The sequence below is a fragment of the Orbicella faveolata genome, unplaced genomic scaffold (genome assembly GCF_042242905.1).
Source record: "Orbicella faveolata isolate gen_17 unplaced genomic scaffold, um_ofav_v1 contig_12, whole genome shotgun sequence".
Lineage (NCBI taxonomy): Eukaryota > Metazoa > Cnidaria > Anthozoa > Scleractinia > Merulinidae > Orbicella > Orbicella faveolata.
The window spans coordinates 20,691,897-20,705,654 of NW_028301539.1; the positions used below are offsets into that span (position 1 = coordinate 20,691,897).

Sequence of the window (13,758 nt, forward strand, 5' to 3'; positions counted from 1 at the left end):
GTTAAAGATCCAGCAAAGGTGAAGTTTACTTTGGAAAGCTTCAATAACAAACTTGAGGGCCAAAAATAGCAATAATTCATTAACAAGTTATCCTTCTAAACACTGATTTATTTAGTACCTCAATATTGTTCGTGGCATATGTATCATGTAATGCATCTTGGGTGTTATGGAACAGTCTGGATATAATTCTTTAAACTTCTCATGGTGATTTTGAATCAAAACTTGTAAATAAGCCACTTGATTAGCACTCACTGTTGGTGCAAAAATTATGCGCATTATCTCAAGCAAATCACAGAAAAGACCCCAGTGTTCATCTTCATCAGGAATAAGACCACCAATCAGAAGAGGCAGATTTCTGGCCAGGCACCAAATTTGGTTTGCTTTTAATAAAGAGAAAAAATAGGTAGGTGAATAAATAAATTAAGTAACTGAATGAACAAGCTTTTACCAGGCAGCTACCATAATTAAAGGAAAACACCAACAAAAGTAATAAGATCATGCAAACATCATTTCATTTATTAACTGTCAGTTACAAACCTAAAGTATACGACTATAAATTTGTATTTATACTAATCATATTACCATGCTGTTTGATAGTGTGGTCATCTGACAGAAGGCGACTTCGCTGGATTGGTGCTGGCTTGTTTGAATCATTTTGATAGCCATAATCAAAAGAAGAGATGCGTTCATTGAGTTCATCAATTGTAATAAATTGCTTTTCAAATATCAATACTTTCAACGTTTCTTTGACACTGTAATGCAGAACACCTTCCAAGATATCATGCATTGCATCTGGAGGCAGCCCGCCAACCACATGATAATACCTTGATTTGTTCAGAACAGAATCAGAGTTGATACCATACGTCTTACTGTAATGTGGGTTGTTGACAAGTCGAATGCACTGTCTGTTATGGCTATCACGGGTTCTCAAAACAAAATCTCTTTCATGAAACTAAAAAAAAGAGAGAGAAAATGTTATTACACATCATAGATGCTGCCAATGGTTTGAACTTTCTGAAAAAGAAATTTTTATGTCACTTGTAACACTAAAATTGGTAGCATTTTGTCATCCTGAGTAGAATTCATCTGCAGTCTGAGTTACATGACTGCTCATGCATGTCATTTACTTCTGCTGATTTGAGGAGCAACCACATTTACAACTGAATGGTCAGTTCCACTTTTAACTTCGAAATTACAACCAAAACTAAGGTGGGTTAGTGCTTAAAGGGTATTACCCATACTTACATGAGTCTTAATCTGATTTTTGTCGCCCATGCACTCCCTACAAGGTCTATGCGCCTGCGATCCTTCCTTGAATCCTCCAATGAACTGGGAGCCAAGATTATCCCCGCAAAAAAAAGCAACTGATCCCCGAAGTGATCGAGGTTCCCCATTTATCAGAAACTGGTGACCTGCATCCTAAAATTATGAACAATTGTACAAATGTGCTTAAGGTTGGATCTACATAATCAATATGGATATAATAGTAAAAAGTATTATTAATGGGAAAGGTTGCAAAAAACTCAGAGTGGAATCAATGATCATCATGATACTGAAGTTTCTTATATTGAATCAAATCAACAGTGATCATTTTTGTTTATGCTGCAAAATGTTGCTCACTTGTTTTGATGATACCCATGGGATATAAAATAGTGATTTCAAGATCTAGTCTCTACAAAACACTCACTTGTTCTAGTTGAGCCAAATCTTGCATAAAAGCATTCAGTAGAGGTTCCACTCCATATTTTTTTAGGTGTTTGGTTGTAACTAGGCCAAGTAACTGAATGGCATTCTTGTGTGATCTATTTTCTGGTCGTATGTTTCCAAGAGTGTAATAAAAGCCTTCTAAATAATGATATTAAGGAATACAATAATAATTACTTTGAGTGTTAACTTTCAAGTACAAGAATTGTTTTCTATTCAACAAACGAGTATTTTGATTGCATGAGGTAAGAAATGTTAGAATTGGAGAGCTCTAAAATTATACAATGTTCACTGTTGCTGTCAGTGAGTAAGCCATTGAGGCAAACAAATGTGGCAGTCATTCTAAATAAAGATGACTACCAAGATGACTACCAAGCTCTCTCCCTCACTTTCCACTTTAGTCCTCCCTCATTTCTTCTATTCCTCACCCTCCTTTTGTTGCTCATTACCAACCACTGAGAGCCTGGAACAGGCTACATTTAGGTAAACTATATACAATCTTGAGACTATTCTCTGTTAATGAGACAGCATGGGTTCAGTGACCAATGGCTATTATATAAACATACCAATCTTGTGCTTATTGGCCCTTGATCCAAGAGGATTGCATACTTCAAATTCATCAAAATATAGAATCAATTGCAAGGCTTTGGGATCCCGTGAGAAAAGTGGATGTTGTCTGAAAATGTCTCCATCACAGTAGTCACTAAGAAGACCATCATTTCTTATGTGTGGATTGTCAATCTAAAAAAAAAAACAAATGTGGAGTTCCAGAATTCGCCAAGGAAGGCTATCGGAAATTCTAAGGGGGAAGCGGTTTTAAAAGAATTTTTTTTAAGGAAAGTATGACGCTAAACTGGAATTTCCTGAGGGGTTTGGGGGTTCAAGCTAAAAAACCTTCTGTTGGGGGGTTATGGATATTTTCTGAAACAACACAATACACTACACTTATCAAACACATGTGGAATAACACAAATGTTGAATCAAAATACAAAATGTAGCACTGTGTAAGGTAGCATGTTTTATCAAGTTCAAAACAATTTAAGCACAAACCTCTTCTAAAATAGAGTCATCATTCAACAGCTGCTCCAGACTTTCGAGTAATGGAATGTAGTATGCATCATCTGTTTTTCTAATGTCCTTTAACTTGTTCCCTCTACGCACCTTCTTATGGTACTGTCCCATGACAATCTTTCTTGGCTCCTGTGTAAGTTTCCAATCAGAATGATGTCCAATAAAGGCATTTTCAGACAACAATTTCTCTTTATGATATCATCCTGATTATAGCACATTAAGTAATTTATACTAAGTGTCCTTGAAATGAACATGGTTGATTTGAAGTCTTCATAACTTCAAAATTAAAACTGGTCAAAAATAAAGTAAATACAGATGTTATCTATTTGAACAAGAAGCTAAATGTGAAGGAAAAAGCACTCGTTATTTGTTGACAAGATCATGCAAGCGCATGGAACCTACTCCAGCTGTCTTTAAAACATTTATCTACCCAGACTTCTTTAGCACTGCAGTGTCCTTAAGGAAGTTCCCTTTGTGCACCTGTGTTCATTGACCATTTACAAACAATTACTAGATTAGGTTTTTGTGATATCCGAGAATAATGAAGGTCAAGGTCAAGGCTACCAGCCGAAGCCAAAGGCCGAGGCTGATAACCCTTACCGAGACCTTGATTATTCTGGATATCACAAAAACTGAATCTAATAATTGTTTTATTACACATTGAACGAAACTAAAAAAACTCATGTTTGTGCTCCCATACTGACAGCAAGCAAAACAAAGCGAGCAAACTTGACATGATTACCTTTAGAAATCATGGACCATGGTCATGCACAACATGGTTACCTGTGACCTTCACATGATTACCCATGACCTTGACATGATTATTGTATAATCTGCAGTTACAACATCACAGGTGCTGATTTCGAAAATTCACTGTACGCTTTTGGCCAATCAGAAAAGAGATAGTGAGTTCAATGTATAATACTTGTTAAAATTATTCAATGCTCAAAATAAACAGCTATAATAGATGCTTTTTCTTGGGAGAAATGCCTCTTTACAAAGCTTGGGATATAACAAGATGAAAGAGAAAGTCTGTTGCAGCAAATAGACATCATCTTAGAAACATGTTAGCCCCAGGGAAGGGACATCAAAATAGGCTAAAATGTCAAATTCCCCGGGGTATGTCCGGCACCCCTACATTGACTGGTGCATTATTATTATCTCTAGATTTTTATTATTTTACTTTATCTTTAGTGACAAGGTAACTTACCACAAGATTCAAGTGATCTTTAAAGTATTTGTTTTGCTCGTTTTTGTTTGTTAAGCCAGAAAAAGGATTCACTGCCAAGCTGTCTTCCTGGAAAAGTTCTGGCAGGCCGGGAACTGCGCTAAAATCTATTCCGGCTGTATCCAATCTGTTCATAAGTCCCGCTTTTAGTATCTCTATACTTGTTCTCACTATGCTGGTGGTATTTTCAATGAAAGAATCGATACCTGCCTGCGAAACTCTGTCTTTATCTTTCATTCTCAACAAATGTAGGGCGCCAGTACGACGGATTTCTTCCGATTCTCGCTGAAAGTCGAACGGCGGCAAAGGTGCAAAATCGTAGGTGCCATCGTTGTCTTCATTTATTTCACCATCCATATCACTTCCACTCGAGTTGTGATTGATCTCTTGTACGTTTCCTCCACTTCTTTCGGCCTTTAACAAATCTCCGTGCTTTCTAATGATATGGTTTCGGAAAGAAATGCATTTCCTGTAGGTCTTCGCGCAGCCATTAATTCCACAAAGAGCGTGGAAGTTCGGATCGCTGGAATGACAACGATACAAATGGTTAAGCAGAAAGGACAATGTAATGACGATGAAATTCACGCAAAGATTGCAACGATACGCCATCGTATATCAGATCTATCTCAGCTAGGTCTAGGTTCGTTCACTTCGATTGACCTGGGCGCTTATTTATATTCTATGCGCCCTGGATTGACCTTCCAACTTTCCCGCACGCGGGGAATAGATTACCATCACACTCCAAAGGTCATTCAAGTGGCTCATGTCACCCCTCCTCCCCTGGATAAAGCAGAGATTTCTGTCAAGACCACAAATTCAGGTAAAAAGCCATAAGAAAACACAAGATACCCAGTGGAATACTTTTAACGAACTCTTGAAACAAAACAATGCAAGGGTTGCTCTTTCACGGGCCTTGTGATTGCTTACTCTGTCTACCCTAGACAAAAATATTTCTGCATGTGAGCAGACACGTGATATGAGATATGAAAGTTTGCGCGGGCAAGCTAGGTTGGTGCACTCTTTCGTTTTGCAACGGTTGTGTGAGTATCGATCGCTACACAGGCTTCATTTCGCTCTTCATTTACCTCAAAATTGAAGAAAAGACTATAAAAGGTTAGTAACTTATCACTTTCTTTGTTAAGTGTCGCTAATTGCGGTAATCTCCTTTTGAATCTTTCATTCCATATGACGATGTTCACTCGTGCATGTACGGCCCATGTTAATTTGTGGTAACTGTCCGCGTGTATTGAACCGATACTAAAGAACCGATAACAAAATACCTAACAATATACAAAAGCTAAACAAAGACTTGTAAAGAAAAGCAGTGCAATGGTCATTCCTCTCTGTACCGGTACATGAGGTCACGACCCATAATTAAATTGTGCTGACCTTTTTCACAATACAAATGCAAATATTTTGATACTTCTAAGCTCACTGTTTCAACGATTTTTGATTGCAGCATTTAACATGGACATAGAATTGGAGCGCTTTCTCTTACAAGGGCGAGTAAAGGAGGAAACAATTCAGAATCTGGTCAAAGACGAGGTAGGTTTGCCGCTGAAAACTCGCTGTTTCCATCGATTGACCCTTGATAGCCTTGTTGACCCTTTCATTACCGTATGGAATTAAAATCTGGTGAAATTACACGACAGAAATTCCTTCTACAGTAATTTTCGGGTTTTAATTTCATTTTTATCACTCTCTTGTACATACAGTAAGCTTACTTCTGAAGGGCTTTACCGGATAGTTGGCTTCTTTTTCAGGGCCAAAGAAAAACCAGGTTAAACATACAATTAGGGGATCATCACACTGGCGCTGTTTTATTCCTAGGGGATAAATTTTGATTGTAATAAACTCTCCTAAGATAAGAAGTGGGTTTGAATAGTAGGAAATTGCCTTTTACTGAAATTGTCTCTCTGTAGCTTATTACAGTAGAGGACTTGACTTCTGCCAGTGAGGAGCTTCTGAAGTCTTGCGGAATTAGTGGGGGTCAAGTGTTAAGAGTCAAGGCTGCATGTGCTAAGTTTGTAAAAGAGAGTAGCATGGAGGAGGTGAGGTTTACTGAGAATTAAGCCACTGTATATTGATACAAGTAAATATTTGTCAAGATATACAACAAGCACCAGTATTAGCTATTCAACTCTAGCTGAATTTAATTAACTTAGCTGTATGAAAATGTGTTAAGTGTCATGAATCAAAACAGTGATTTGCTGAGTTAAATGTGGCTTCTTTGTCTTTCATTGGATGGGGTGTCTTAAATTAATTTAACTTTTTACAGACCTTGTTTTAGAATATGGGCAAATTAAAATCTTACTTTCTCTTTGTATCAGCCTTCCCAGATTTTGGTGGTTTAAATTTTATATTTCTTTAGTGCCCCCATTTAGTGGTTCTTGAACTATTTCCACTTGACAATAATTAACAATTATTCACCAAAGTGGAGGTAAATATCCACCACTTTCACCAACTCTGAGGTGAATGATTGTTTTAGTATATACCACACAAGCTGAATAACTAGCAGACCAAAGAGTAACTTTACTTGTTTGAGAGTAACTTTATTTGAAACGGGGAGCCACTTTGTTTTTCTTCAGCTGCTCAGAGGTGAATAGTACTGGTTAATCACCTCCGAGCTAGCCAATCAGCGCAAGCGAAAAGCACTATTCACTTGTGTGGTATATACTAACAACAGTTATTAATATACATTTTATTGATTCATTTCTTTATGTATTAATCAGATAAACTCACATCCAAGTTCAAGTGATCTTTCAATTACTTCATCCATTGAGTTAGCATCTTCTTCAGCCAACGCATCAATATCTTCAGCAAAGTCCTCATCGTCATCTTCAACAGAGTCATCAGCATCTTCAACTAAGTCATCACCATCTTCAGCAAAGTCATCTCCACCTTCTTTAGCAAAGTCCCTGTCATCTTCTCCTGCCTCAACACTGTCATCTTCTTCATCTTCGAAATTATGTGCCTTTAGTCCCTGTCAACCTTTAAACTCAAAGTGTGGTTCATCTTGGCTGGTGAATTTTCAGCTTCCATCTACTGTGAGTTTGTTTGTAAAATGTTATGCAATAAGTTAATGACTGAGAGGTCTTCCAAAGCCTCTTCTAACATATTTAGAGCAGTAGACAACACCTAAACAAGGTTATTATTTGGATGAACATTTTCCCAAAATCTAGTATTACTTACAGACTTTTGCTTCCTTTACTCAGTACAACCAGTTTCATTCCCAGAATTTAAAAAGAATATATTAATATCTTACAGGTAAATGCTGCATAGGCAAATTGTACTTAACCTGTATGGTTCCATGGATTTCAGTAAAAAAATTAGACTGATTGCAATGTTATCTTTTCCCCTCAGTTTTCACCTGCTGTAAACAAGGCACTTGAAGAAAAAAAGTTGACGGGCAACAGGAGGAATGAGTTGACGAGAGATGTGTGTTCCAGTCTAAGGGTACACACAATGTACCCTACAAAGGCAGAGAGGGAGCATGTTGCCTTCCTTCTCATAAAAAAGTTTCCTTTTTTGAGAGATGCCATTGGCAGTGGAATTGTAAGTTGAGTGAACAACGTTTATAGTCATTATAGTGTATTTCGATAAAAGTTCCAAGGAAGCATGTTTTTTTTCTTCCTGTTGCAGCTTAGGAAAAGTTGTTTAGGAAAAAAAGGTATAAGAACATAAATTTTGCAGCGACAGTGAGTGGCAAATATTTATTGAAAAGAGACTGTTTCCTTGTAATTTGCATCACAGTATCAAAGCTTGAATGTGAGCACTTGAATGACCATGTTTATTCATTTATGTTGTTTATGTCCTCAAGACCTCACTAACAAGCTGAATTTCAATATATCAAAAGTTGCCCATTCTATCTGTAAATTTACTTAGTGGGAATCCACTACACAGCAAGTGTCACTGTAGCTGATATGTCTTATTGTGTTCTTGTATGGTAATTCAACTGCTTATCAAAACTTCAGGGTTCCTGGGAAACAGCATTTAAGAACCGATTCAAAAACCTGAGGAAAACTGGACAAAAGGGCGTGGAAACATCCACAGCAAGGAACCATAATAATGACATGGGAGAAAAAAAAGAACCACAGCCGAAAAAAAGGCGCATAGAAGAAATATTTGAAATGCCAGAAGGCGAAACAGCAGAGACTTGCCAGGAGCATGTTAAAGCTATGAAGAAAGAAATGGCCCGATCATCTAACCGAAATTTGGCAATGGTGAAGGAACTCATGGAGTTGACACATAGCCACAGAAGGCAGTGGTTCCTCAAAGAAACGGTACCCATAAGTAGCTTCATTGAAGAATACCCAGCACTTAAAACACCATTTGGGGTGAGTGTATCTGAGAGGAGGAGGTAGTAAGTAACCATAAAAACTCGGATATCATTGAAATATCTTATGGAAATGGAATTTATACTGTTTCCTTTAAGATACAGTGAAACTGGAAGTTAAAGGCTTTATACCATTCATCTTTTTTGTTATCATTATGTTATTACAATCCTTAACAAAAGTTGTATGATATTCAGTCATCCATGTTTTTCATCTGTTGAACCCCTAAATTTGTTGTGTATTGTGGAAAAGTAATGTACCTAAGGACTATAAGAGTTTTCAACATGGAATGAGGGTAAGGTAGCGACCTAGACTGTCATATTATTTGAGATTGTACATTGTTGGTTTTATTGCAATTTGTTACACCTTGTGATATGATATACAGTGGAAACCTGTCAATCCAGTCACCAATGGGCCACAAGAATCTGGCCGTATTAAAATGGTGGCTGGGTAAAAGGATTTTTTCTAAATAAACAAATGACTGAGCTTTTGTCTGGGCCAGAATAAAGTGGCTGTAATAATGAAGTGACAGTATTAACAGTTCCATTGTAACTGCACATAAACTAGGTAGATTTTACTTAATTCTTAGGCTTCGCTTCAATCAGTTAAAGACATACATGTAAGCATTTCTTTTAATTTCAGATAAAGGCAGAGTTTGCAAGAATTTTGGGCAGGAAAAACCCTGTAAGGGAAATGACTGAAACTTTTCAGCAGGTCTGGGTGGAGAAAATCCTGGCATTTGCTGAACCTCAACAAATTGCAAAAGATGTGGTGCCAGCTATGAAAGATGCTCTCACAGAAAACCCATCAAAAAAAAAAGGTAATTTCTATTGTAAAATTATGCATAATTTGTCTTCTTGTTGGTTCCCTTCATAATACATACATTACATACATTATTGACTAGAGGTGTTTTTTTTTTTACCTAATGTGACTTATCATGCACTTTTGAAATCAGTGTGTGCTTCCAGAAAATATCTATACACACCACACAGAAGGTATTGCAAATTTTGCAGTAGTGGGGGTCGTAAAGGCTAAACTTCTATGGGGAAGTGTGAAGTGGAATTGCACTCTCTGTGGGAGAAGGTCGAGGAGCTGAAACTGAACAAAAACTTCAGTGGTTAAGGTTTTGAGTATTTTCTGTAACATTACAGTTTGTTGTCATCATTATCTTTGTCATGGTTGTTAAAATATTATTATAATTTCCATCAAATATCTTTGCTCATGCTCAAGTGGTTTAAATGTGTCACATGACTGAATATTTCCCAGCTCAGACTGGAGAATATTTCAGTGATATTCCCTAAATATTTTATAATAAACACAATCACCTCCATTTAGCATAAAAATATGCTTGGATATTTTCCCATGGACATCTGCCCCAAGAAGCTCATAGTTTTTTTTCAGCTACACTCTTGGAAAACTACAAGCTTCCCCAAAAAGGTAATGACTGCACATAAAAAATATATGTCAAAGCATAATTCCAGGCCAAATAGAGACTATTAAACAATTAGACCCATAGCCTCTGAGGGCAAAGGGTCTGATTGTTTTAGTATCACCCAACTAGTTGGACAGAAAAAGCAGAAATAAAGTTAACAAAGCAAGTTGAAGAAAGATTTATTTGGGAATACAAAAGAATTTCACTACTCGATGACTATTGCTAATAGTCCTCTAGTAGCATAGCCAATCAAAATGCAGGATTTGCATTAGTCCACTAGTTGGGTGATACTAATGTTAATTATATATCAGCTTTAAACAGAGGGAATATCTTTGACTGATAGTTGTATTTTGATTTCAAGGAATTGAAGAGGCTGCTGCTGTTTTGTTGTTGCCACGTCTTTTGAGGGAAAAGGGAGGAAGCACAGAAGACTTCATTAAGATCTGCACGGTATGGCTAATTCCATGCATAATTGAAATATAAAATAATGTAACATACAAGGCCCAGTTATACAAAGTGTTGTCACTTCTAATTCTGGTCTGGAATGAAGACACATCACAACTTTATTAATCTCTCGTGTTTGTTTATTGGGCCACTGTTGTTTACCGTTCCTTCCACCCCAGAATGAAATATTCCAGTAAGAGCCACCTCTCTACAGTAGCAACTGTTTTTGGTCCCAGTGAATGGTCCATACATTAACTCTTACTTTGACCTCTCCACAATGGTCACCTCTCCAGAATGGCAATGGCCATCAAAACTTGTCTCCAGGCAGCCAAAAACACTTCTTGACAATGGCAATTACAAAATAATATACAAAATAATAATCCATTTACATGTATCATTTGAGTTTTAAATGTTACATTACAACCTGGAATGAAGGTAGATATGTAATTTATAATAATTAGTTCAATACCTAAATGTTAGTAATTTATTGGTATAACTTGATCTGTTTTTCCTGTAGGTTGAGCTTATAAAAGCTTTATGTATTTGAATATCAAGGATGACCTGGGATGTTTCATTTACAATAATTTCTTTTTTGTTTTCCATGTAGGAGGAAGAATCTCTTGACAATGTGATCAAGCAGACAAAATTCCCCAGAAACATTGGTTCTGGGGAATTTTGGGATTTGGACATGCTAAGCATAGCAGTTGAGGGGGAGGTCGTTCTGGACTTGGGGTCCACCTCCATGGCCGCCACATTAAGCCTTCTTGTGGCATGTTATTATGTGTTTAACATAATGTATCCTACTAAGTGCTCTAATGCCTTTTTTTTCTGTGAAGCTGCTTTGCTTGATATACACCAAACTGCCAAAAAGCGAGTAGCAGTAAATAAATTTATTTCAGCTCTGAAAATGTAGGAAGCTTTGTAAGAGGCTGCATTATAAAATACTATGAATTAGTTTATAATTGTTTATACAATATTTATTTAATTATTTTCTAAAAATTATACAGAAACCCTGTAATAATTAGTGATTTTGGACAAAGTAATACATAACACGAATATAGATTTCATAGAATTATACTATAATTGATAGGCTATTTATGCAATAGATATATTATAAAATTTCTTTCCTGTCAAGATAGTTAAATTCAGAATTGGTCAGGGCTTTGATAGTGTAGCTTGTTCTTCATGTATTGTACCATGTACCAAGCAAGCAAGTACCCACACAGGTAGATACATACACGGGTACTTTGTATTTCATTTTTTCAATCTCTTTTGGAGTGTTTTGCTAATAAACCACTTCAGCAGCTAGATTTCATTAAGTTATATTTCAATTGAGACTATTTATGCAACAGATGTATTTTATTTTTTTTTTTATTCTCTTTCCTGCAGAAAGATTTTATAAGGGTTTCAGATAGTTGTTATTATTTATGTTTCATTACTACCATGAATGATAGTGATATTGTGATAATAAAAATTGTAATGGTGATACTCCAAGGTAATTTTTGAGTGTTTGGTTAATAAACCACTATCAGAAGCAAATATATGTGTGTGTGTCGTATACTGGAGTAATTTAAGTTGCAATTCATAGTTCTGTTGCATTATATTGCTGTAGTTTTGTTTTAAAGCTAACGTACTTCTCTTTCACAAAGGCTCTGGGGAATAAACCGCCGAGCCTTGTGCAAAGGTCTGTTGTTTTAGGCTGAATTTTTATATGTCAAACCTGGTCTATTAACTCCCTCCTGAAAGAGTTAAATGTATCCTCAAAAAGGAGTTCTTTTTAACTCCTTTTTTAGAGTTAAAGTAACTCCAATCAAGGAGTTAAATCATGAGGAGTTAAAATGACCTCAAAAAAGGAGTTATCCTGTACCTAAACTTTTAACTCCATTTTTGGAGTGAAAATAACTCCATAGAGTTAGAATAACTCCGTTTTAAGAGTTAATATAACCCCAACCTCAGAGTTGTTTTAACCCCAAATTTGGAGTTAAATTAAGGAGTTAAAACAACCCCAAAAAAGGAGTTATCCTGTACCTAAAATTTTAACTCCAATTTTAGAGTTAAAATAACTCTCTGAAATTTACTGTGAAGATGACCGCCCGGATGGTGAAGCTGACGGTGCTAATGGCAAAGATGACAATGCTAATGGCAAAAGTAATGGTGCGAATCGTGAAGCTGACGGTGTCAATGGTGTAACTGACAGCGTGAATGGTGCAGGTGATGGCACGAATGGTGAAGCTGACAAACACAAAGGATCAGATGGCGAAGATGGAATGTTGACAACATTGTCCACAGACACCAGACACAGCATCACTATAACCGACAACGAAAAGGCAGTACTAAAAATGTTGTTCAAAAAGGAAATCCAGCAAGGTCTTAAAATGAGTGAGCAGATGATTTGCGATAAGCTCAAGATGGACAGAGCCCTTAAGGTGATCCTAGTTGGCAAAGCCAAAGTGAGAAATGTCCAAACGTGGATTCTTTGTGAACAAAAGAAAACTGCAGCAGCGTCAATTGGTAATCTCCCTACCATGGATGCTGCTGAAAAAACAGCAAATTACGTTGCCACTAATGGAGGCCAGAGGAAGCTGCTTCGGTCAAGTCATCATGCCAGTCATGGTCAATGGAGGACACTTAAGGGATTAAAAGAAAATTTTCTGAACTTCTTGCTGTCTCAACAACAGGATCACTCACAAAAGCAGCAATAGAAACACATTGGCAGAAGGATGATGATCTCAGAGCAATCTATGAAAGGGAGGAAAAGTTCCCAGGAAGGGCCTACATTAAAGTAAAGATCATATTTAGATGGAACTCTCTAGTTTAAAACACTATGTCACTTCAGCTTTTTGTTAATTGTAGAAGTTCCTATTAAATGTGTTAATGGTGTTAGGAAATGATTTATGTAACCTTGCGAGTTATTAATTTTTAAAGGACAGTTGCATCTTAAAAGAAACGTCACTTTAATTATCATTCTGGTTAATAAAAGGCCTAGTTTGATTAATAATGGTCATTAAACTGAGTGGAGAGCAATTTGGTCTGAAATCATATGCGGAATTTCAAAAGCGAACGACTGTGCAGCACGAGTTTGATTTGAAATCACAAGTATGATTTCAGACCAAAATTGCATGACACGAAGTTCAATTACCACTTTATTAGATCCATTTTAAAATCGCACAATTTTGTCACCTAACATTTTAGATTTTGGTCTATTGTTTCTGTAGCCAGTTTCTTGAAAATAACAGAACTGGAAACGCCTTTACGTCTTATTAGTATGCAAAACGATGTCATGTGACAAAAACTCATTCAAGCATGACAAAGACACAAGCAGTTCTGAATTTGGAACGAAAATAGTCTACTTCATGCATAAAAGTTAAATTCTCTTCGCCTGAATCAATGATGGAAGGCCTTCCTTTCTTCTGTGGTTGAGGCTGAGACTTTTCGTTGTCTTTGGAGAAGGAATTTGTAGGTGCATCATGTGTAATTCTGCGAAGGATTTCATTTGAATTGTAAAACTCCTTCGAGCGCATGATGCCCAGTGGATAGTACGTTTT

The 13,758-nt window shown here is 36.7% G+C and overlaps 2 protein-coding genes across 2 annotated transcripts; one reads left to right on the forward strand and one right to left on the reverse strand.

Annotated features, from left to right (window-relative positions):
- Positions 1-2,150: 2,150 nt before the first annotated feature.
- LOC149117091 (uncharacterized) lies at positions 2,151-3,009 on the reverse strand. Its single transcript, XM_089282773.1, has 2 exons — positions 2,755-3,009; positions 2,151-2,445 (listed from the first exon to the last, which is right to left on the reverse strand). Exons 1-2 carry the CDS (start codon positions 2,884-2,886, stop codon positions 2,257-2,259), a joined length of 321 nt encoding a protein of 106 aa, XP_089138899.1. The 5' UTR covers positions 2,887-3,009; the 3' UTR covers positions 2,151-2,256.
- Positions 3,010-4,581: 1,572 nt separating this feature from the next.
- On the forward strand, positions 4,582-11,752 carry LOC149117092 (sterile alpha motif domain-containing protein 3-like). The gene is made up of 9 exons (XM_089282772.1): positions 4,582-5,116; positions 5,463-5,548; positions 5,926-6,054; positions 6,736-7,050; positions 7,367-7,558; positions 7,978-8,340; positions 8,980-9,157; positions 10,131-10,219; positions 10,821-11,752. The coding sequence occupies exons 1-9, from the start codon at positions 4,987-4,989 to the stop codon at positions 11,124-11,126; spliced, it is 1,788 nt and encodes a 595-aa protein (XP_089138898.1). The 5' UTR covers positions 4,582-4,986; the 3' UTR covers positions 11,127-11,752.
- The last annotated feature ends 2,006 nt before the right edge of the window (positions 11,753-13,758 follow it).

Bases quoted from the DNA above. Each gene is read 5' to 3' on its own strand.
- LOC149117091 (XM_089282773.1), bottom strand. From the start codon at position 2,886: ATGGGACAGTACCATAAGAAGGTGCGTAGAGGGAACAAGTTAAAGGAC. The intron at 2,446-2,754 runs GTTTGTGCTTAA...TTTTTTTTTTAG, and splicing joins ATGACTCTATTTTAGAAGAG to ATTGACAATCCACACATAAG.
- LOC149117092 (XM_089282772.1), top strand. From the start codon at position 4,987: ATGAAAGTTTGCGCGGGCAAGCTAGGTTGGTGCACTCTTTCGTTTTGC. The intron at 5,117-5,462 runs GTTAGTAACTTA...TTTTGATTGCAG, and splicing joins TGAAGAAAAGACTATAAAAG to CATTTAACATGGACATAGAA. The intron at 7,051-7,366 runs GTGAGTTTGTTT...TTTTCCCCTCAG, and splicing joins ATTTTCAGCTTCCATCTACT to TTTTCACCTGCTGTAAACAA.